This window comes from Silene latifolia, chromosome 5 (assembly GCF_048544455.1).
Source record: "Silene latifolia isolate original U9 population chromosome 5, ASM4854445v1, whole genome shotgun sequence".
Taxonomy (NCBI): Eukaryota; Viridiplantae; Streptophyta; class Magnoliopsida; order Caryophyllales; family Caryophyllaceae; genus Silene; species Silene latifolia.
The window spans coordinates 78,918,428-78,942,998 of NC_133530.1; the positions used below are offsets into that span (position 1 = coordinate 78,918,428).

Below are 24,571 nucleotides of genomic sequence, written 5' to 3' on the forward strand. Positions count from 1 at the left end.
AAAGCATAAAAATAACATAGGGTATGAATTGGGTATTTACAATAAAGTGTAACCGACTTAAGAAAATTGTGCGAAAGTTGCCAGCTCGATATGTACTCGATCGAGCCTAGGTGCACTCGATCGAGTACACATGACACGGCTGTCGCAACCCTATCAAAAATAAACCAACCGGCTCTAACTAATATAGCAGAGGTAAGTCGAGTATCGTACTCCACAGGGAGGCTATTATATCTACTTGTTATTCTAGTCCGTCACGGTAACAAATTGGGCGGTGTTTTGAATTGTTTTATCTAAACTAATAATTGAATTAAAAGGCAAAGAAAGAGCAACAATTAAAATAGCAAGGTTTGAAATATGATGTGATCAAATGAAGAAAGAAATGCTAGGATGTCGATTCACCATGATATCACATAATTCTGCTAAGGGTAGGTCAGTCGGTCTGATGTGAGAAGGGTAAAGGAAAGGTCATTTCGGTCCGCTATCCGCCCTAAAATACTATATTACTAACTTAGCTTTCACCCTCATTAGTGTAGTCTATTGTTCATAACAGGTCTATTCATTCCAATCTCTCGATCTAGGTCTGAATTTAACCGGATTAACTAGTTTAGAGGCGGCACTCAACTAAACGATTACAAATAAATTGCTATGAATCAATTCTCACGATCAAAACCGTCTAATCTAATCATAACATCATTGCTTTACTATCATGGCTCCCCTAATCCTAGAACTAGAGGAATTAACTACTCATTACGGCAAATAAAACGATAACAAACAATAAAGCAATAAGAAACATGATATAAAGATGAATAAGATGAAATAACATAAACTTAACAATACTAATTAAAAAAGAAATTAAAAGTAAGGATTAAAGATATGCAAAGAGAGAATTAAATAAAATGAAGAGAGTAAAGAGGAAATACAAAGGTTTCAGATCCGAAAAATAGAGAACAAAGTTACGTTGAATAATGGAAGAAAAGTGTCTACTGAGTAATTAAGAGTAAAGTATGCAGAATGAAAGATTAAAAGTTGAGTAAAAGATAACCTAACCTAATGACGTCTTTCCTTTATATAGGAAAGATATTTATTAAACACAACTTAATAAGATAAATAAGTTCACGCGAAATAAAATCTCGCGTTCAGATAGAAATCCCCTCGATCGAGCAGCTTGAAACTCCTCGATCGAACAAATACTTGGCAAAACCTCTCGATCGAGAACAGCAGGGTCTCGATCGAGCATTGTTCACCACCCACATCTACTTGATCGAACAGAATGGCCAACAAAAGGCTTCGATCGAGTACATTGCCACTGAACCAGTTCCTTGTTTCGTTGATTAGCTTCCGAGACCACTTCACGCTTCCCGAGGCAGTAGTAATTCCGCTCCAAATCCTCCATCTCCGTAAATGCAAACTAAGGGGCGGTAAAAAGGCTCGATTCCGCATTCTTTGGTACATTTCTACAAATAAAGCAAAACAAACCAAAGTAGACTATTCGGGGGCATTTGTAGCATAACAATACGAGAATCGCATAGAAATACGTGCAATAAAGGCTCAAAAAGACTATATAAAATGCACGTATCAACACACCCACTCGATCAAGTTCGTGCCTACTTGATTGAGTATTCTCCTATTTCAGCTCTTTTCTTCGTGTTGTCTTCTTCACTTCTCTTCCTTTATTCCTCTAGATTCCCGTATCATGCTCCGTGTATTCCTTCATGCCCACTCCGCGGTGCTACATTTTATTCTTTTGCTCCACAAATGCAAGGTTCCTGCATTAAACACCAAAAAGCGGAAATAACAACATTCTAGCATAAAAGACATATAATCAATGTAATTTAGCACGAAAACCGTATCAAAAGTGATTAAGGGGAGACATATAAATGTATATAAATATGACTCATCACCAGGATCTTCACTTGTGGAACGTTATATACGGTGGAGTACTCCTCCTCATGGTTGAGTTCTCCTCAACACCGACGGAGCTTCCAAAGGAAACCCATGCCTAGCGGGATGCAGAGGTCTATTTAGAGATGCTACGGGTAATTTTCTTTCAACTTTTATCTCTTTGAGTGGCATTTGCACTTCTATGCGAGCCGAAATGCGCGCTCTTGTCGACGGGCTGGAACGGGCAAGGATGCTAAAATTCCCCAAGGTTTTGGTCCATACGGACAATAAGACATGTGTTAATTTCTTTCGACAAGATCACCTTCTTAGTAACAATTTGCGACCCATCGTCCTTCGTTGCAAAGAGCTCATTAAATTAGACGGCTGTCTTTAGGGAAGCTAATAGTGTGGCGGACTGGTTAGCTAATGCTGGGATTCACTTTGCTACTTCTACTACGTTCATTGATGATCCACCAGACGGTCTCCGTACTATACTTAGAGAAGATTTATTCGGGGTTGCATTCCCTTGTTTAGTTGCTAGTTCGTTTTTCTTTTTCGAGCTTTGCCCCTATTGGGTACCCAAAAAAAAAAAAAAAAAAAAATCGATAACATCTTTGGATTGACCCGACATTACAAATAAGTTTCGAATTTCCCTCAAAAAAAAAAAAAAAAGTTTCGAAACGCACCCTTATTTGATTAGACTGTCGTATACCTTTTTATTATTTCCCTTCCTCACTCTACCATCTTCAATTTCACCGGTAAACCCAAAAGGAAACGCGACGAAACGTCGACGAAGATGATCAGCGTACAAGAATCCAGCGCACTTTTCTCACTTCTTAGTTCAGAGCAACGATCTTTTGATCAAGTTATGGCGGATTTCACCTCCAATTTCCCTTCTTCGCTTCACTTCCGTATTTGCACTGCTATCGCCACTCTCTTAGACGTATATCTCTATCTCTCTTCTCTTGTTTTTAATTTCACCAGATTATTCTTTTCATGTCGTTTATTTTAGTGTTTTTATTGGGGTTTTTGGTTGATTTTTAGGGTTTTAGTGTTGTTTAGTTGGATTTAGGATTGTGTTTGCTTGTTTCAGTGTTTGCGCAATATCAAAGTTCGTATTTGTGTCGGAATTTGATTTTTTTTAGGGTTTGAGTGATGTTTTGGGAGTGAAGCGTGCTGAACTCACGAGAAAAGGTTATGATTGTTGTGTATTGTTTACATCTGGAAATTTGATTGTTGTTCGGTGTTTTGACGGGATGGCAAACATAAACTTTGTGAATAATTAATTAGATGTCGCCTTTTCATTCGTATTCTTATTCGGACATGAATTGTGATGCTTATCTTATCACTAAATGTCCACCTAGCTGCTAGTCAAGTTGATCGGAGTTATTTTGTTCATGATTTTCTAGTTGTATAGATGAGCTTTGACATTAAGCAACCGTGTGACCTAGCAAATGCCTAGTTTTAATTGGCGATATAGATTTGTAGGGTAATGAATTTTTAGGCATAACTTATAATTCTCGATAGCTAGAACTGTTTCTGACTCATTGGGTTGAGTTGTAATCACTCTAGGAATTAGGATACCGAGGTTTGGACCTTGATAATACTGAGAGTCGGAACTTAATTTGCCACCAGTTGTGTGAGACTGTGAGTCAGAATGATTAAGTATTAGGCCTATCTTGGATCCCACATTAGCTAGAACTGTTTTCAGCTCATTGAGTTGAGGGGTGACCATGTGCTACAAACATACAATAGTAGAGGAGTTGATCCTTGACTATTAGGACACTCAAATGCTGCCAATTTTGTTTGGGGAGAGAGAGAGAGATTGAAATGATTTTATTGGTAACTGTGATCCATTACTGAACTAAGGAGCTTTGGCCATCTTTTTCAATACCTAACAGTCTTAATTTCCTTACCAATTGTAATATTGACTTAAATATGCGTGAGCTTCAGTATGGGATGCAAAATCGTTCCTCTTCGTTGCTGCTAACTCTGTAGATGCAGCTTTACTCGGGGCTTGGAAGACTTGAAAGGCTTGAGAGTCACTACCATTGTGGTTGGGGATTGTAGTAATAAATAATCTCCTCAAGAAATGCAATTTTTTGTATATATATTATTGTTTTCAAATTGGGTCTCATATTGAAAAGCCATTTCCTGAAGTTATATTGCTGTAGCTCTCTTTCCCGATGATAAGTCATATATAGAGTATTATGTCACTCCTTGTGCAGATCTGCCTTTCGCAATTAATAAGCTTGCTAAATTGTGTCTCTTATTGTAGGACAAACCAATGCTTCTTCCATTTCAGCGTCTTTATGGATTGTGTATCATCTACCAAGCATACTCTTCACAGGAACCTTCAGAAAATCCATTTATCTCCGTTTTGGTCAATGTAAGTATTTGCATTTCTGCAATTTTTAAGTATTCTCGAGGACCATGTTTTTTGTTCATTTTATAGTATACTTGCATAATTTTAAACCTCGCCACCTTCTCGTGAAAGTAGCCTATTTCATTAATTCCACCCAAAATCACACATTCGACTGGATCTTACGGAGCCCGTTCGTGCTTGCCTGACATGATTCAGGGTTGATCATAGAATAAATTCTCTTCACACGAACCAGCCTATCATCATAATCATGTTAATTTAGATCATGTCTATTGATCGCTTCTATGATATATTTTTAAATAATTTTCTCTGAAATCGAGCTTGGAGTTGGGAGTCGGTAGGAAGTTGAATTAGTTCTATGCTTGAAGATACACGCTCCTTACATTGGTTGCTCAGTGTCCCATGTTCCATAGAATGCAGATTCTTCTGTGCATCTACTCATCCAATAATCAGAAAAAGTTACCAAGCATGAGATGCTGGAGATTGGGGTGCCGAATAGCCTCCTATTCCTATCACACATGTATCCTTAGTTATGTCATAGAGAAGCTTGTAAATTAATGGCCGCACAGGCGCACAATAAGTTTATTATACTGTAGCGCTAGTTTATATTGTCAAACTTTAACAATCAGAGCATTGTTCTTGATGTGAACAATTAATTAGTATACAATTTATCAGTGTGCCTTGAAACTTTGAAAGTAGTGCCCCAAATTAAGGATGCTGATAAGAAAGCTGCAAGGCGAGTTAAGCCTTTTATTGTCTTTGTATACATTACTCAAGTCAGTATGTGAGTGTGTGACTATGGCCGGCACATAGTACCTTCATTTTGTGACTGTCATTTTTGTTGATAAGTCATTGCAATACGTGATTTTCATTGGCATTCTATAAAATAGTTTTTTCCAAGTCTTGTTTTATTTGGGGCTTCTTATTATTGATCGCATAAATGGATTTTTTTTTTCTGCAAAATGCTGTTGTCATATAGCTGACTAATGATCGAGCTTTTGGATCGAGGATGGTGTCTCCGAAGTACAAACCATATAAAGCCTTTTGTTTGTACCTTGTCTATGAATTCCCAAATTTTCTCATAAAGCTACCTACACCAGAAACAGGGAAGTTTTTGTTTTGGTAGCTTGATCCTTGAACATCTTTTTGGTTGAAAAATGACTTGGTAGTTGCCAAAAGAATTTGCATCTATTTTGGATTAAGATATAGTAGAGTTGATTATAAATCGATGTTTTCTTCAATAAGTCCTGAAATCTGCCAGTGTCACCCGCACGGTCAAGTCTATGGGGGCTATGAAGGCTTTTAACCAGCAGGAAAAACTTTGGGCTTGGGAGTAGCCTTTTTATGTTCTCATCGACCTTTAAAATATATCTTTAGTTGATAAGGCGCGTTGCTTTATTTTGGCCTTTGACGGATGTCAAAACGATTCTTCTTGGAACTTCAATTCGATGAGGGAACTATGTGAGGGGGAAAGTGGTTCGCTTGCTTCTTTGCTAGTTATCTTACCATTCACCACTTAATCCTTGTACAGAAGGTTATGGTGCGTTCATCTTTTTGGTGACTTCTCTGAATTTTTAACACAGTTGTCTAAGAAAGGGCTTATGTTTGCACTAGGTTACTATCTTGGGTATAAAAATGATAATTAGAAGCTGCTGGTTGAGGTGCTTGCATCATGTGCTTTCCTACTGTATAGAGGAAAGCTATTTTCTCTTTCTTAGCTGCATAGGCTCTCATTAGTCTCGAAACAGATGTGGCTTCTTTCGCTTCTGTTCCGGAGCAACTATAGGCCTCATGTTAAATTTGGGTTGGCAGAATGGATACATCTTGAACTACATTTCCATGGTAGACAACTTCACTGCCATATTAAGGATGTGGTTGGCAAAAGAAAAATCTTGGGGTTTCCCAAAACTTCTTTCCATTCCCAGATTGTGGATGGGCAAGATTAACTTGCTTTAGGTAGAGAGCGTGTCTTTGTGACAGACACAAGAAGATCTGAGAATAGTCAGAATCCATGGACAACGGTGAGTGGCCAATTGGGGATGGCATGGATTTATTTGTCTTGAAGAAAACATGCATTCGGATAAGGAGTGGAGAATGAATTTACATGGGCGACAGTTTGACTTTGTAACTTTGTTTTGTGTTTCTTAGGATTTCTCGTACGTCTTTTTCTTTCCATTTTTTTTTCTTCTCTCAAGTCTTATTTTTCCTGTTTTCGTCCTCTTATCTGTTCACAAATGTTTTGTTATTCCTTCTTTTCCTTTCATAGCATCTTTATCTGGTCTTCCCTTTTTCCTTATCTAGCATTTTTCCCTTTTCAATGGTTCGTTATGATGGTATGTATTTGCCGTTGACAAGTTATGTTTGGACTACCTTTGATGGTCCAGTGGGCTTTTGGTCCTCCCTCTCTGTGACCTCACTGACCTCATACTACAATGAAGAACAAATAGTTATTTTATAGGTTAGAATGCTTTCATATAAAATATTCACCTGTGTACCTTCAGCTTTACTTATTACGGAGTATTATTTATTATTTGCTTCCTTCTTTAAATGCACTTCTTCAATGTTAATCTCTGTATGCCTCTGAAATTTTGTCGAGTATCATTTCACAGGCCGCATCTGATGACGAAGGTGCAAAGTATGAGAGGGCACTCGTTCTCCAATTGCTGGGTTCAGCTGGCAACAAGAGTACAAAAGAGGTTGTCCTCTATTTAGTATTCGACATGTCTTTGTAAGGAAAATTGCTTTATTATGACTTGAGAGTTGCTGTTGGTAAGAGTGATATGGTTGCTTCATTGATGTAGGCTTTCAAACTCTGTGCTACAGATTACATTAAAGGGTTTGATTCTTCAGCCCACGTAAGTTCAAAAAGCTGCAAATATGTTTAGATTTATGCAAATCTGCATATGCTTACTTCTTACCCCCTCTGATTTTATAAATATCTTCCAAATATCCTTTTTCGGTTGGTTCTTTGATATCATCTGTTTTCATTTTGGCACAATTTTCCGGGGAAGGAATAAGTGTCACACTTATTCTTTCCTAAGTCCTAACTCATTTTTCCCGTTTTCGTAAAATCTTGTGCCATGGTTGAAATTGGGAGATATCAATAAATTGGAGGGAGTATAAACAGTTGTGTGTGAAGCTGGAAATTTGTTTGGGAGGCGGTAAAGTTGTACTTCTATGTTCTATATGGAGAATTCTTCTTCCTAACTGTGTTGTTTATTGATAGGATAATAGCTTTTGAGTTTTGACACTCTTTCACCTTCAGGCTTTCCCGACCCGTGAACTGTTACAAGAGCAATATTGCAGTAAAGTTCCTCGAGAGCATTATAATTCCTTATTTAAGAATGCTTCGGTTAGAAATGTGATACCAGACCCTGACGTGCCTTCTCAATGTGACGCATCTTCGGCAGAGTACGATTCTTTTCATTACATCATCTTGTCATGGTTGTGGGTTGGATTATCTTGCGGTTCTTAATCATTGCTTGACTTTTAGATTTGACCTGCAACCCGGAGCTAAACCCAAAATAGGTTCTGGGAATAGAGATGAAGCGATAATTGGATTATTGCAAAATATATCATTAGAAGGGATGGAGCCTAGTTGGATCAGGCCTTTTCCACCAAGATTACCTGTTCAAGATGGAGAGGTTAGATTTCTAACTGTGTTTGTCATGGTTCAAAATATGGGTATCGGTCATAGTTGCGGTAGCGGTACCGTCTTCGCAGATGAATCGCAGTAATTCTGGGTGATTTAGCGGACGATATTTCGTATCGGTAAAGTGAATAAACGATACAACTCGGCCGATGCAATACATCTTGGTCGAGATTTTGAACCATGGTGTTTGTTGATTTTTGTAATTAGCGACAATTGGACTTGATCTGTATAAGCTCTCATGCAGCTGGTGTGGCTCAACCCTGACAATAACCATGAGCTTTTATGGGATTATGGCATGTGCGCGGATACAAGTAGAGGGGCAGCTGTTAGGGATCTAATTGCTAAGGCATTGAAAGGTCCTCTTGCTCCTACACAACAAGAGGTGATTGATTACTGTTCTAAACTCTTTATGGTGTTAAAAACTTGAAATGCTGGACAACGTGCAGTGTGTAGTCCTACTCCCCCCTTTATATATCTTCAATTTGTTCATCTGTAAAATAAGTAGGTAAATGTAATCTTGTAGGTGTCCTAGCGCTGTGGTGGTTGAATGTAATCTTATCCTTACCAAGACTGCTGAATAAGAACTACACTACTTTTTGTCAAGGTTTATTGCATAGTCATAGTAGTTCTGGTGTTCAAATATTGGACGATATGAAGTGTTTAGTCCTCTTCTTTCCCCTTTATATATATATCTTTAATTCATCATCTGTAAAATAAGTGGTAAACGTAATCTTGTAGTTGGTGTAGCGCTGTGGTAGATGAATGTAATTTTATTTTTCTTACCAAGACTGCTGAATAAGAACGAGACTATTTTGTGTCTAGATTTTTAACATAGTGATAGTAGTTGGATTATTAGTGTGCTCTCTGTAATACAGTTTGTTTACTCGACTATTGTGTTGTCTGAGGAAAAAAGTTACTCTTATCCATCCATTTTTATTGTTTACGTTTCTTTTTTTGAGATGATTTAAGGAAAATGTATGAACTACCTTTTCTACCCCTTGAATCAAAGAGAGTGAAAAAAAAATTATTGAGTTGGTGATAGGGGTAGTTAATCACCTAAGTGTAATATTGAATGCTCATGTGTTTTCCTTACTAAATTTAAAAATGCGACAATAATTTTGGGAAAAATTTTAAGGGGAGAGGGACAATATAATTGACATGGAGGGAGTAGTACATAGTAGTACATTATTTTTATGAGGTGTCTATCCCTGGAAGCATGAAAAATAGGGGTGTTAACAGTGACAATTGACAAGTGTTTGGTCCATGTGCATTTTTTTCGCATTGGATGTTTTGAACTTCATATAGGCAAAAAATCTTGGACTCTATTCTTCTGAATGTAGTTTTCTTATATGAATTGAAAAAATTGCTTTCTTAAGGTGCTTTAAAAATTTTAAGCACTTCCTTTTGGTGCCTTTCTGTTGGTGTTGTGTGTGGATCCATATCTGATGAAACTTAAATGACTACCACAACTCTTTGTCCTTAATCTGTTAGTAAGCTACAAATGGTGGTCCTATCTACAATTCTACAGTGGATGAGTGGATCACATAGAAAATCTCTCTGTTGTTGCAAAGGAAAGAACGCGTACATGAGATATCCTGCCCCACTTTGAGCAATCGGCTCTTTAGATACGCTGGTGTATTGTTGATCATGACTGTGTGATGATATTTACGCAGCTACTTGTTAGTTTTCTCTTGATCCCGTATTTTGCTCTTTAGTGGTTGACCATTGTTCCAAGCGTCAACTTCAACAGGAATTCTATGAGATTGGACACTTAATTTGTAAATTGTATGCTCTACTGCTTGGCATTTCTTGTTACCCTCATATTCTTTTCGTTTGTTGCATTAGCAAGTCCTTTTGGAGTTGGAAAATGATTCGAAGCTGGTTTATCACTGTGGACTGACACCAAGAAAGCTTCCGGTAACAATTTCGTGAACTTGCCTTCTAACTTTGTTTGTCTTGATATCAGACCTTTAACTTGGATCCCTGTGCATATTCTTCCCCTTTCCTCAGTTAATGTTATATATAAACATCGAGCAATAGGAGGATGACCGACATGTTTACAAGCCCTGTTTAATATGATGGAATTTTTGTCATGTTTTCTAGGAGTTGGTGGAGAACAATCCTCTCATTGCGGTTGAAGTTCTTATCAAGTTAATGAATTCACCTGAAATTTCTGAGTGCGTTCTAAATCTCTCTACCCTCTTCTCTCCGGATGCTTCCTTCATATGAATTGCTTACAGTTCACATTTTTCCAACTATTTTCCCCCTCTTACATTATTTTTCTGTTTCTTTTTTCCCTTATGAGCTATGCAGCTATTTCACGGTTCTCGTCAATATGGATATGAGTCTACATTCGATGGAAGTTGTTAACCGACTAACAACGGCGGTGGACCTTCCCACGGAGTTTGTGCATATGTACATAACAAATTGCATATCCTCTTGTGAAAGTATCAAGGTCAATCCGTTCACCTGTCCTTGTCTCTGTTTCAGTTATGCAAATATTGATATGGCATATATGCTCAGTAGATCTTAGTACACAGACTATATATGTAGGGTGAGTGTGATAGTTGCTTCTGGATGTGAATTTGAGAGTAATGGGCGACCGACCCCATATCTTTTGAGACTAAGGCTTTATTGTTATTGTACCCCCATGAGTGTCTCATTCTATTTTGAGAGTCATTAAATAATTCTGTCTCAATGTTGAGGTATGATTGGAGACGTGGTGACTCTGAATCTGCACCCCTGGACTACTTTGATGCACCTAGCTGATCTATCTGTCTGTAGCACCGAAATCCGACCATGATTATTTTCACTTACAGAAGTACCTCTTGATTAAAATTTGCTATTGCTTTTCTAGTGTACAGTGGTAGTTTACTCGGACTCTTCACATTACTTGTGCAATTGTGTTGGATATTGTACAATCGGGCAACCTTATGACTTTTGGACACTTCATTTCATGCCAGAAACGAGCCCCCCTCCTCCTCACAGACACACACATGAAAGAGCCTAGTTTGGCTCTTGGAAACGCACGTGCCAAATAGTTTCAACCTATTAAGTAACATAGATGGTAGAAACGACAGGATCTATATGATGCACCCTATTGGAATGGATAATATTCCATAGAACCGAAGTAGTACCCATCAGATCCATCAAAAATCGAATTCTATAACACTATGTAGCACCTGATTGGCTAAGTTAGTGAGCTACATATTGCCCAGTTAGTGCCAAACATTGAAGGGGCTCTTTCTGCAGGTTGTTTACCAAGATGAGCAGTGCTTTTTTTTAGATATCATCTAGGACTGAATGGGAGAGAAATATTTAAATTTTGGACTGGCAATTTTTCTCCTTTTCCTTGGGACTGGTGGGGGCAGTGGGGGCAACAGATGCAGTGGATATTTGACAGAATGATTGACTGTAGTTGTTACTGCATCGTAGAAAAATTGCCATGGTTTTTGGGCAATATTAGATGCGCTCTTCCTTTATATCGCATATTGTAAGAGTACAGCTTTCAGGTATTGTACCATGTAATATTAGCATTATCATGTGTGAACGTGGGACAATGGAATGTATTAGTATGCAATACGTGGTGTTTTATTGTTTTGAGGAATTAAGTGCCATATTAGTAGCAGCTTATCTTCCTTTCAATACAGAGCATGTTTTTTTTCTCGACCTTTTACTAGTTCTACTTATCTGAATCTATTTAGTCTGATGTGCAAATGCCTTATTTTGCTTGCAAACTGAAGACTTTCTTGGAGGGTGAAATTTTGCCTGCGATTGCCCTAGTTGTTTGTTGTCGTGATCCAAATCTGAGTTCTGTTACATAGCTCGTAAGCGAAGTGATAGATCCTTGCTAAAGAAATTCATTTAACTCGAAGAAAGTACTCCGTATGTATTTATGTTGCTAACTTCGAGCCATCTGGAAAAATATAATGATTGCACTTTTGCTTATGTATTTAAAAAGCACTCATTAAAGGTGTTCCGATCCTCTCTGTTTTAGAAACAGCCCACATATTAAAGATTCTCCAGTTGATCATAGGGTTGAAAGTGGAAATTTGGTTTTTGTTGTTTTCCAGGACAAATATATGCAGAACAGGCTTGTCAGGCTCGTATGCGTCTTCCTACAGAGCTTAATACGTAATAAGATTATTAACGGTTAGTTTGCTTATTTTTTACTTGGCAGTTCTATATTTCATACCAAGCTGTTTGATTGCTTCGTTTACTTCTATTGTCCTTTTTTTCCCCTTCTATTGTCTGTTTTAATGTTAAAATACAGTAATGGATATACTTCACACAGTGTTTGTTCCTGTCACAACTGTGTATTTACAGAGAATTTACAACGCCATGTATTTGCCACCGCTCAGTGAAATAACTTTTGTGTTTTTCTATAAGAAATCCTCCCTCCATTTCACTTAATTAGTCCCGTTTTTCAAAATTTCGATCACAAAGTAGCAAATGGGGAAATTTATGAAAATAGAGGGAATAATTTTCAGTGTTACAGCTGGTGGTCCATCTGAAGCAACCTAGCTCTCTTTCCTGATAAGAGATTTTTTGTCATCTATATTTCTACAGGGATATTTCTATTTGAATTTCTTCAGGAATTTTATTAGTGTTTAAAATAGTTTAAATTTAAAGGAAGCATTAATTGACTTCATCTTTTTTGATATATGATTTAGTTCAAGATCTCTTTATCGAAGTGCAAGCTTTCTGCATTGAATTCTCGCGGATAAGAGAAGCCGCTGGGTTATTCAGACTACTAAAAACATTGGAGTGATACCAGTGCATTATCCTCTTCAGATCTTCCGAATCCAGAGGCTCTTTTGCATCCTTTGTATTGCTTGTTCTGGTAGTTAGAGAATTATCATGTAAAGATTCAGAAACAGGAAATGTACTTCTTATAACTCATTGATTGAGATCGTGGAAATTAGTTTCTGACTGAGTTTTTTTTCTTGCCACCGAGTTCTTCGTCTTGGACGAGTAGACTGCTATAGATATATCAGAATATTGCGAACACATTGGCTGCAATTTCGCAGTGAATATGCCGAAAGGGAGAAAGATTGTTCACTTTTCTCAATCTATTTCAATATGCGTCCGATCAAGTTGCTGGAACTATAATCAAGCAATGAGGTTGCTGAATGCGAATATCTAAATCATCAACTCATTTATCATATACTCCGTATGTGGTATGTAGCATGACTTTGGTATGTTGTATGGTTATATGGTGACAATGGTCTCATAAGTTTTTGTTGTGTTTAATCAGCTACGTATTGTATGCTCCGTAATTCCGTATATGATTGGTCTCATAACTACAAATAATAGAGCGCAATGCATGTCGTCAATTCTAAAACCCAACTTCAGTCGTGGAAGCAGATAAGTATTGGTAAGATTGTTAAAGATATTGCCATGAAAAGGAGACAAATTGCTCGGCTCAACGAAGGAGGGAGGTCGGTGGAAGAGGTTAAAAAGCGAAGGAAATTGGTGGGCGAAGTGGCGGATTTGTGTCGACAAGAGGAGCAATTTTGGAGGCAACGATCGAGGGCGTTATGGCTTAAGGATGGGATCGGAACACAAGTTTTTTCCATCGACAAGCAGGGCAACGAAAGGCGAAAAATCACATAGCTAAACTGGTGGATGACAATGGTGTGACGAGAGTGGGTGATGTGGCTGTTTCCGAGGTGGCAACGGGGTATTTTCAGGACCTTTTTAGGAGGTCGCGGGCTCGGGAATTTGGGGAGGTGCTGGTGGGGATGGAAGGACGGGTCACGACAGCGATGAATAATATTCTTAGGCGTGATTACAGGGAGGAGGAGGTGTTAGAGGCGTTGAACCAAATGCACCCGCTCAAGGCACCGGGACCGGATGGTATGAATGGGCTTTTTTACCAAACTTATTGGCACATTGTTGGACCACTAGTGACACGCACTGTCCTTCGAGTCCTTGGTGGAGATCCTATGCCGGAGGGCCTAAATCACATGCATATAGTTCTTATCCCCAAAAAGAAAGCGCCGGACAAAATTCAAGACTTTCGCCCGATTAGTCTCTGTAATGTGGTTTATAAGCTTATCTCAAAAGTTCTTGCGAACCGGTTGAAGCTATTCTTAGGTGAGGTCGTATCCGAAAATCAAAGCGCTTTCACTTCTGGAAGATTAATAACGGATAATGTTCTTATTGCGTTTGAGCTTTTCCATTCCATGAACAATTCTAGAAGTGTGGAAGGTAATATGGCTATCAAGCTTGATATGGCCAAAGCTTATGACCGTGTTGAGTGGGATTTTTTGGAAGCTACTCTGAGATATATGGGGTTCGATGAGGCTTGGGTGGGAAGGGTGATGTTGTGTGTTTCAACGGTATCGTCGGCCGTTCTTATAAACGGTAATGCGAAGGAGTGTTTTAGTCCAGAGAGGGGTTTAAGACAAGGTGATCTCTTGTCTCCGTATTTGTTCATTTTATGTGCCGAGGTATTGTCTAATCTATTGAGGCGTGCGGTGGAACGAGATGCTCTTCATGGGGTTCGGGTTTCGATGATGGCCCCTGTGGTTTCGCATTTACTTTTCGCGGACGATAGTATTTTCTTTTTGCGGGCTACAATGGAGGAGGCTGCTACTGTTAACCGTATTCTTCGCTGCTATAAACACGCTTCCGGCCAGCTTGTGAATTTAAGCAAAACGACGGTCTCCTTTAGCAAGGGGGTGGGAGAGGATCGAAGGGTGCAAATTGCGAATTTCTTAGGCGTGGAAAAAGTGGAGGAACAGGAGAGGTATCTCGGGTTGCCAACCGTGGTGGGTCGATCTAAGAAACCAATTCTTGATATTATTCGTGAAAAGCTTCAAAAGCGATTACAAGGGTGGCGTGGGAAGTACTTGTCTAGGGCGGGTAGGGAGGTTCTCATAAAGGCAGTAGCCAATGCTCTTCCTACTTATGTTATGAGTATTTTTATGCTTCCGGCGACTTTTTGTGATGAGCTGAGGAAATTGGTTTCGAGGTTTTGGTGGGGGGCGGAGGAGGGGAAAAGGACGATTAGTTGGGTGGCTTGGAAACGGCTTTGCAGACCTAAGAGCATAGGCGGGTTGGACACAATCCAAGTTATACTTGGGCACGGGTGATGCGTGGCAAGTACTTCCAAAATTGTAGCTTTCTTGGGGCTCGGGTTGGACACAATCCAAGTTATACTTGGAGGGGCATTGTGGAGGCAAGGGAAGGAATGGGTAGAGAGCTTCGGCGTAGGATTGGAAACGGGCAAGATACTCTTATCTGGGGTGATGCTTGGCTGCCTTCGACCCATTCAGGTAGGGTGGTCTCTCCATGTGTGGTTGGAAGGGAAATGGCGCGGGTGGAGGAGCTTTTGAATAGTGATGGGTGTGGGTGGAATGAACAAAAGATTGAGGAGTTTTTCCTTCCTTTTGAAAGGGAACGAATCAGAGATATTAAACTTGGGAGGCTACCTCGACCGGATTCGTGGTTTTGGGCGCTCGAAAAGGACGGTAATTATAGTGTTAAATCGGCCTATAGGATGTGGGAGGGGACTGATTTGAGCATGGCGGAACCGTCGAGCTGGGAAAGGGAGAAGTGGATTTGGAGTAAGCTATGGAACACGCGGATTTGGCCTCGGATAAAGCTCTTTTTCTGGCAAATGTGCAACGACGCGATAGCTACAAAGGTAAATATTTCTTCTCGAGTCGGTAGTGAGGATGCTATGTGTCCTTTGTGTCGGTGTCACTATGAGTCGTGTCTTCATCTGTTTAGGGATTGTTGGGTGGCTAAGGGGGTGTGGGAAAGCTTGCAGGTGGGACCTCAGCGGGGGGGCTTGGTTATGGGTATCCGTGATTGGGTGGAAGGAAGGTGGAAGGAGATGGATGAGGAGGGGCGTGAGCTGATGATGGTGGGGTGCTGGGCTATTTGGGAGGCGAGAAACCGGGTCGTGTTTGAGGATACGCGGGTGGAAGTGGGTGCCATAGTTAAGCGAGCTTGGGATGTGGTGGGGGAGATGGAGGGAGCACGGTTGGAAGGGTTGGGGCAAGAAAAGGGGGATGACAGGAGAGGAGCTGTAGCGTGACGGGAGGGTTGGCGGGTTCCGGAGGAGGGGTGGGTCAAGCTAAATGTGGATGCGGGGGTGAAGGAGGGTGTTGGAGTGGGTGTTGGAGTGGTGTGTCGGGATGTGGTGGGAAGTGTCTGTTGGGGGCTGGCGATACAAAGGCGCGAAGTGTGGGACCCGAGGATAGCGGAAGCGGTGGCAGTGCTCGATGGTATGGAGGAAGCAACTCGGATGGGGCATGATAGGATCGAGGTCGAAGACGATTGCTTAGAAGTGATGGAGGCGCTGAAGCAACGGAAGTCGGGGCGTAGTTCGTTTTTTCTAGCTATAGATGATATTTTAAACATTTGTTCTTTATTTACGTCAGTTAGGTGATCGCTGTTGGAGCTGGTGTCCTCCACAAATTAGTGTGATAACATTTGTAAATCTCTTACAGGTTCACAAGGGTATACTTCGTATATTTAATCAGTTGATTAACGTTTACCTAATAACGGTTGGCTTGCTAGAAAGTTTGACGTTATTATCATACAGATGGCGGTGATCAACTGGTCCCTAAAGGTCACACCTATAGGACGTATTTGAGAAATGTGGTTATAGAAATATAATTACATTGATGCCCAAAATGACTAAAAAGTTAGTCAATGTGTTGATGAGATAATTATTTAATGAAAATTAAATAATATTAAGTTGAGACAATTAATTAATCAATTCGTAAATTAAATATAATAAGTTATATTTAAATTTAATATATATAAGGTTAGTTTGGACGAATTAATCTGTTAATTCGTAGTTAAATATAATCAGTTGTATTTAATATCAACAAGTTGAATGTGTCATAGTGGTAATAGTGAGGGTACACAAGCCAAGAGGTCATGGGTTCGATCCTCACTAGATGACAATTTAACACACTTTATATATTTTTGGAAAGACCAAAAATAAGGAAAAATACTCCTTATTTTCGGTTCAGTTGGCCGAAATTAGGGAGGTTTCCCTTTCCTAATTGATAATAAGGAAAAATACTCCTTATTTTCGGTTCAGTTGGCCGAAATTAGGGAGGTTTCCCTTTCCTAATTGATTTCGGATTTCGGTCTATATAAAAAGAAAGGTGGAGAATTATTTCTAACCTAATTCTTTTTCTGACCTAGCCTCCTCTTGCTCATCACAAACAAACACAAAGACAATAAAATTTTACAGAAAATTTTAGATTGATTTCTAGCATAATCAAAGGGTATATCTTAGATCGTCTTGGGTGCAACTTGATATTGTTCTTAGGCCAATTTTGCAAGGACCCGAGGTTAATTCTAAATCTTATTACTTATGCTTATGTATTTTATTTTATGACCATAGACCATCTTTATTATATCGTTATAATCCTTCATGTTAAAGGGAAGTATACAGATTATTTCCCACAAGTGGTATCAGAGCCTAAGGCTACGATTTTAATTTTGATGATTTTCATAAAATTTGTATGTAAACGATAAGATTTTCGAGAAGAAAAATTAGGGTTTCGATTTTTTGGATCGAAATTTTTTTTGCCGTTTTTTTTGTTGTGCCGTTTTTTTGTGTTTGATGATAGTTTTTCCATTCTATTTTTCATATTATAGTTTATAATCAGTTAAAATTATCATATGAAGAATTGGTAGTTTTTGATTTAATGCAGATTAAGTTAAAATCAAATGGAATCGTCATGTTTATGATTAAAAGATTGTTTTTTCTATATAGTTTTTTGGCATATAAATTAATCATGTTTATTATTTCATATGCTAATCATGTTCTAATAGCAAAGGTAAACAATTGATCATCAAATCTTGTTTTAGGGCATAATTGCCGCAAAAAGAAAAAAAAAGTAGGCTGTTTTCTTTTTAGGGTTTACGAAAAAAAAAAAAAATTGTTAATTTTTTTTGGTAAACCGTGAAAAAGAAAAAAAAAAAAAATTTAGGAAAGTTTTTTTTGCCTTTTGCCGAAAAAATAGAGAAATTTTTTTTTTTGGAAAGTTTTTTTTTCCCTTGTTTTTCCTATTTACCTAATTAGAATAGGAAAGGAGTTGCTTTTTTTTTATTTTTTTCAGCCGTGTCATATAAAAAAAAAAAAGGGATTTTTCGTTTTTTGGCCGAGTAAAATTTAGAGAATTGGATTTTATTTTTCTTTATTTTGGCCAATTAGTTATTGTGAATCGGTTCACAATTTAATGATACCGAGTTATTTTAAAACAGTTTAAAATTTTTGACGGATAGAATTCATATTACAAGTATAATATGGATTAAGTTTGAAATTAATGTGATTAAATTGCGGAATTGTCACTTAATTTAATTTAAATAGGTGGTTTGGATAAATTAATCAACATAATTTATTTATTGTATTATGTATGTTTAATTTATTTTTAGTTGATGCTTTTAATTATGTTGAATGAATCGAATGAATGAATTTTATTTACGTATTTAATTTTGCAATCGGTTGTAATTTGTAATACTTAGTGTGGCCTTAGTCAATTATGTTTTCGTAATGAAGGAAACATAATTTTTATGTAATTATGAGATCTCGAATCTCCTTATTTTAGTTTTGGGTTTTGAAATTAGAATGTAATTAATAGGTCAATTATGTAATTTTAATTATTGTAATTTCAAAGAAGACTAAAGATGAAGATTCAAGCTCACTTCCGCTACATGGATCAAGATGGAACATCAAGACAAGCTTCTCGGGTCCAAGGATGGATTCCAAACTTGTATTTATTGTTCATTTTGATAGGATAGGCCACACTAGGACTTTTACTGTTTTTTTTTACGTTTTTCATTTTATTGCTTTTCATTCACATGCTAGTAAATGCATCATATTCCGCCTAAAACCAAACCACCTACTACTAAAATGCATGAAAATTGACTCATATAGGTTGTATGTTAGTTTTCATGGACATGCAGATGTCACAGTCTTTAAGCCATCACCTTAGTTTAAATCATTCTCGCATGCTAGATTATAGTTCACTTAAAATGAATTAAAAAGTTGATGGGATCTTCCTCTAAAACGGAAATTGAGATTAGTCTTTATAAGGGCAAACATCTATGAGTCCCTTCTTCGTCGGTAGGCCTAATATGACCCCTTCTACGTTGGGTAAGTAGTTGTGTTGACTTAGTTTACCTCAACATCATAGTCCGAAGAGTTTCTCGTGATTATGATGGACTATAGATAGAATTTACAGAAATTTATCGACCAAGAATTCTAACGGTAGAATTAGCTAAAAGGTTAGCTTATCAATTTACAGAGAATTGAGTCTTGGGGTCATTTATATAATTCTTGAGGGAGGTCAATTGTATAAATGTTTTTGAGTCTTCGCGTTATGACATTAGTTCATTAGACTTAAAATAAAAACGATGCATGCTTATTATTTTATTCTTCTTTCGCAGTGTAGAACACGCTTATTATCAATAATACTGTTACAACAAATGGCTGGAAATAACGCAATCCCAATGCCTAGTGCCACACTAGATCGTTCGTCCTGGCTTAAAATGTTCATGGACCAAATGAATCAGTCTACTCGACTGAAGAATGATGGGTCCAATTTGGCGGATCGGGAGGCGGCACTACGGAATGCGCCATGCGACGGTAAGCTCAGGTATTTAACTGAGCCAATACCGGTCAACCCAGGCCCAATGCAGAAGCCAACGAGGCACTCGCTTATAGTGATTTCGTTATGGAAGCGGGTGCGATAAAGAACGTACTCATCTTTGCAATGGAAACCAATTTGCAGAGACGCTTCATTGCCCAAGGTGCAAACAAGATTTTCACCACGCTCACTAATGAGTTCTCAAAGGCACCGAGAATCATCACATATGAGCATACCTGTCGCTTCTTTGATGCGAAACTCCAGAAGGGTCAACCGGTTAGCCCACACATTCTTCACATGATTGAGAATGTCGAGAAACCGGAGTCACTGAATTGTAGAATCGGTGAGAGCATTGTCATTGACCGAATGCTTCATTCTCTTCACGATGGTTTTGCCCTTTTCGGGCGAACTACTACATGAATGACTTGAAAAAGAGTTCTCATGAGCTACACTCCCTTCTCGTACAGACCGAGAAGGATATGAAATTGAGTGGGAGCATGAAGCGGGATGTTCTCACGATTCACAACAAGAGTAAAGGTAAGGGCAAGGCTCATGGCGACCTAGCGTAGGTACGCCAAAGTTTAAGAAGCCAGAAACGGTAAGAGTGCGCCCGGTGAGACTAGTGGCTCACGGGGCAAGACAAAGAGCAAGGGCGGTGACATAGAGTGCCACCATTGTCACAAGACCGGACATTGGAGGAGGAACTGTCCCGTCTACCGTGAGGACATCAAAAGGCATCGTGTCGCTTCGTTGGTATGTCATCTTATATTCATATGATTGAGATTAACCATGCAAGTTTGAACTTGGGTACTAGATCTTGGTTGTGGTTCTCATCTGTGTAATCATTTGCGGGGCCTAAAGAACATCATACCTCTCGAAAAAGGTGATGTGGACCTGCGAGTCGGGAATGGAGCACTAGTTGCTGCTGCCTCGAAGGGAACATATGTAATCCAACTCCCTAGTGGTTTTGAGTTATCTTTAAATAACTGTTACTATGTACCCAGTTTATCTAAGAACATTATTTCTGTTTCCGTACTTGCTAAAGACGGTTTTACATTTTCAATAAAGGATAATAGTTGTATTTTCTCTTTTAATGAAATGATTTATGGCAAAGCAGTTTCCATGAATGGAATTTATATCTTAGATCAAACCACGGAAGTATTACACATGAATAATAAGAAATTAAAGGTTGGTGACAAAGATCAAACCTATCTATGGCATTGTCGAATGGGACACATAAATGAGAAACGCGTAAAGAAACTCGTCGATAATGGGACTATTCCCTAATTCGGATTTTCTGCATATGGCACGTGTGAATCATGTCTCATTGGCAAGATGACTCGAATTTCCTTTAAAGGTGTTGGAATGCGCGCTAGTGACCTATTAGGCCTCATACATACGGACGTATGTGGACCTATGTCAATTACCGCTAGAGATGGCTATAGATATTTTATCACTTTCACGGACGATTTGAGTAGATACGGATATGTCTACTTAATGAAGCATAAAAGTGAGTCCTTTGAGAAATTCAAGGAATACATGAATAGGGTACAGAACCAACTGGGTAGAAAGATTAAAGCACTCCGTTCAGATCGGGGTGGCGAATATCTTTCAAATGAGTTTGATCAACACCTGAAAGACTGTGGAATCGCTCTACAGTTAACTCCACCTGGAACACCTCAATTAAATGGTGTGTCCGAACGGAGAAATTGAACCTTACTTGATATGGTTCGATCCATGATGAGTCACACGGTAGTGCCTGATTCATTATGGGGTTATGCTCTTTGTCATTTTGCTCTTATACTTAACCAAGTCCGTCTAAAGTCATCGACAAGACTCCATATGAAATGCGGAAGGGAACGGTACCTAACTTGTCCTTTATTCGGGTTTGGGGCTGCGAGGCTTATGTCAAGTGGAGACACGAGGATAAGCTCGGCCCGCGATCGGTCAAGACATACTTTATAGGTTATCCAAAAGGAACATTTGGTCATTACTTTTATTCGCCAACCGAACATCGAGTATTTGTTGCGGCTAGTGCGACGTTCTTAGAGAAAGAATTTCTTGAGAACAAGTCGAGTAATAGAACCTTCGAGCTGTCGGAGATTACAGAACCAACAACCGAGGAGAGATGGAGGAAGTGTACCTCCAACCGATGATACGGTTAATATTCCGAAGAACCTAGGAGGTCGGGTAGAGACTCTCATCCTCCCGGACAGATACATTGGTATGGTCGAGGAGAATGATGTTTTACTTCTAGAAAGTAATGAACCCGCAACCTATAAAGGTGCTATGGCCTGTTCCGACTCAAAGCTATGGCTCGAAGCCATGCAATCCGAGATGGACTCCATGTATGAGAATAACGTATGGGATCTAGTTGATTTACCTAATAAGGTAAAACCTCTACAAATGCAAATGGTTTTACAAAATAAATCGTTCGTAGAGACGCGCAACGGATATCTATAAGGCACGACTTGTGGCAAAAGGTTTCACTCAAGTGCAAGGATTGCATTATGATGAGATTTTTGCACCTGTAGTCATGCTACGTTCCATTCGGATAATCTTAGCGATTACCGCATTTCATGATTATGAGATTTGGCAAATGGATGTGAAAACCGCCTTCTTAAACGATTATATGGAGGAAGAGTTGTACATGGTGCAACCCGAAGGTTTCATAGATCCTAAACATCCTAAGAAAGTATGCAAGCTTAAGCGTTCCATTTATGGACTTAAGCAAGCTTCTCGGAGTTGGAATCATCGTTTCGACCAAGTGATAAAAGAGTATGGTTTCAGTCGATCGGTCGAAGAACCATGCTTATATATCAAGTCGAGTGGGAGCAAGATTGTATTCTTGATATTGTATGTCGATGACATACTCCTGATTGGGAATGACATTCCTCTCCTATCTTCGGTTAAAGAATGGTTGAAGAACCATTTCCAGATGAAAGATCTGGGTGAGGCACAGCGTATTTTGGGAATCCGTATCTACCGAGATAGATCACGACGGACGTTATCACTTAGTCAGGAATCTTATCTAGATAAGGTTCTTGAAAGGTTCAGCATGACCAATTCCAAGAAGGGAACCTTCCTATGACGACCGGGATGCGATTGAGCAAGTCTCGATCACCCACGACGCCTTTGAAGGTATTGAGCGCATGAGTCGTGTTCCTTATGCTTCTGCAATAGGATCGATCATGTATGCCATGATATGCACACGTCCAGACGTGGCATATGCATTGAGTATGACGAGTCGGTACCAAAAGACTCTAGGTGAGACACGGTGGATAGCAGTAAAAAATATCCTCAAGTACCTACGGAGGACTAAGGATTGGGTACTGACTTATGGAGGCGATACTAAGCTATGCGCAACGATTCTGTGAGATGCTAGCTTCCAAACAGATCGAGATGATTCAAAATCTCGGTCCGGGTTCGTCTTCACTCTTAATGGTGTTGCGGTCGGCTGGAAGAGTTCCAAACAGAGTGTTGTAGCAGATTCTACTACTGAATCCGAGTACTATGCCGCTTCGGAGGCAAAAAAGGAAGCGATATGGATGCGTCCATTCTTACAAGGGCTTTCGGTAGTTCCTAGTTCGAATGACCCGATCACCATCTATTGTGACAATAGAGGTGCCATCTTCCAGGCTAAGGAGCCAAAGTCTAGCAACAAATCTAGACATGTACTACGGAAGGCTCACCTGATCCGTGATTACGTGGAGCAAGAAGAGATAGTGATTGACAAGATTGCGACGGATGATAACATCGCAGATCCTCTCACCAAACCGTTGAATTATGATAAGCATGTAGGGCATGTTAATTCCATGGGAATTAAACATGTTCCTAAGTTGTAGTACTTGATTATGGATTTGATACATTATCTTTTTCATATATTATTTATAACTTCATCGTTTTATATATATAATATTTTGTTTTTCATGTGGATTGTCTTGACAACATTGAACGCCACAAAGTGAATCGAATTACATTATATTTGTTTTTGTCCGTAATCGTCAATGTGAGCTGATAACTCCGGCTATTATATTGTGCAGTCGATTGATGTTGGGTTCAACGAGCCATAAGTTAAACGGTTGACTAATCGATCACAGATACGAGATTATGACGATACCTCGTAGGACAATTTTTATTTGTGACAACGTAATGGAGTCCTAAATGTTCTATAACATTCGGTGCCAGGTCGTGGATAGGACATCTATTGTGTACCTAGAGTCGATTCTTTTGACTATCAACTGTCTCTTGAGATTAAGGCAGTTTTGGGTGACTTTGGTTTCTTTCTCACGGTCTCTACCGTGAATCGGGGCTAAGTAAATTTTTTCCGGGTCATTTCATACCGTGCTTACATCGCAAGATTTGAGTTGAGGAAAATATCCATCCCTTATCGTATAGTTATTTCTCGGGGCCACTCGAGGAGTTGAATCGAAATGCATGGCCATGCTCGAATGTTGATTCTTTATCAGTTAAGTTACTCTCTAGTCGGGAAAACCACTCTTGATACTGATTGCTTGTAAAATACGACCTTTGTGAATTCGGATTTGCAAATTGTTTTACATTGAGTGGGAGAAATTTTAATGGATATGAGAATCGGTTATCGCACATACACTTGTGAGGACAAGTGGGAGTTTGTTGGAGCTGGTGTCCTCCACAAATTAGTGTGATAACATTTGTAAATCTCTTACAGGTTCACAAGGGTATACTTCGTATATTTAATCAGTTGATTAACGTTTACCTAATAACGGTTGGCTTGCTAGAAAGTTTGACGTTATTATCATACAGATGGCGGTGATCAACTGGTCCCTAAAGGTCACACCTATAGGACGTATTTGAGAAATGTGGTTATAGAAATATAATTACATTGATGCCCAAAATGACTAAAAAGTTAGTCAATGTGTTGATGAGATAATTATTTAATGAAAATTAAATAATATTAAGTTGAGACGAATTAACTGTCAATTCGTAAATTAAATATAATAAGTTATATTTAAATTTAATATATATAAGGTTAGTTTGGACGAATTA

General features: G+C 38.9%; 1 protein-coding gene across 1 annotated transcript; it reads left to right on the plus strand.

Annotated features, from left to right (window-relative positions):
- Positions 1-2,585: 2,585 nt before the first annotated feature.
- LOC141657605 (uncharacterized) lies at positions 2,586-12,987 on the plus strand. The gene is made up of 12 exons (XM_074464889.1): positions 2,586-2,824; positions 4,160-4,270; positions 6,874-6,960; positions 7,066-7,119; positions 7,530-7,675; positions 7,758-7,908; positions 8,161-8,298; positions 9,762-9,833; positions 10,020-10,093; positions 10,230-10,371; positions 11,990-12,068; positions 12,590-12,987. Exons 1-12 carry the CDS (start codon positions 2,678-2,680, stop codon positions 12,685-12,687), a joined length of 1,299 nt encoding a protein of 432 aa, XP_074320990.1. The 5' UTR covers positions 2,586-2,677; the 3' UTR covers positions 12,688-12,987.
- Positions 12,988-24,571: the final 11,584 nt, after the last annotated feature.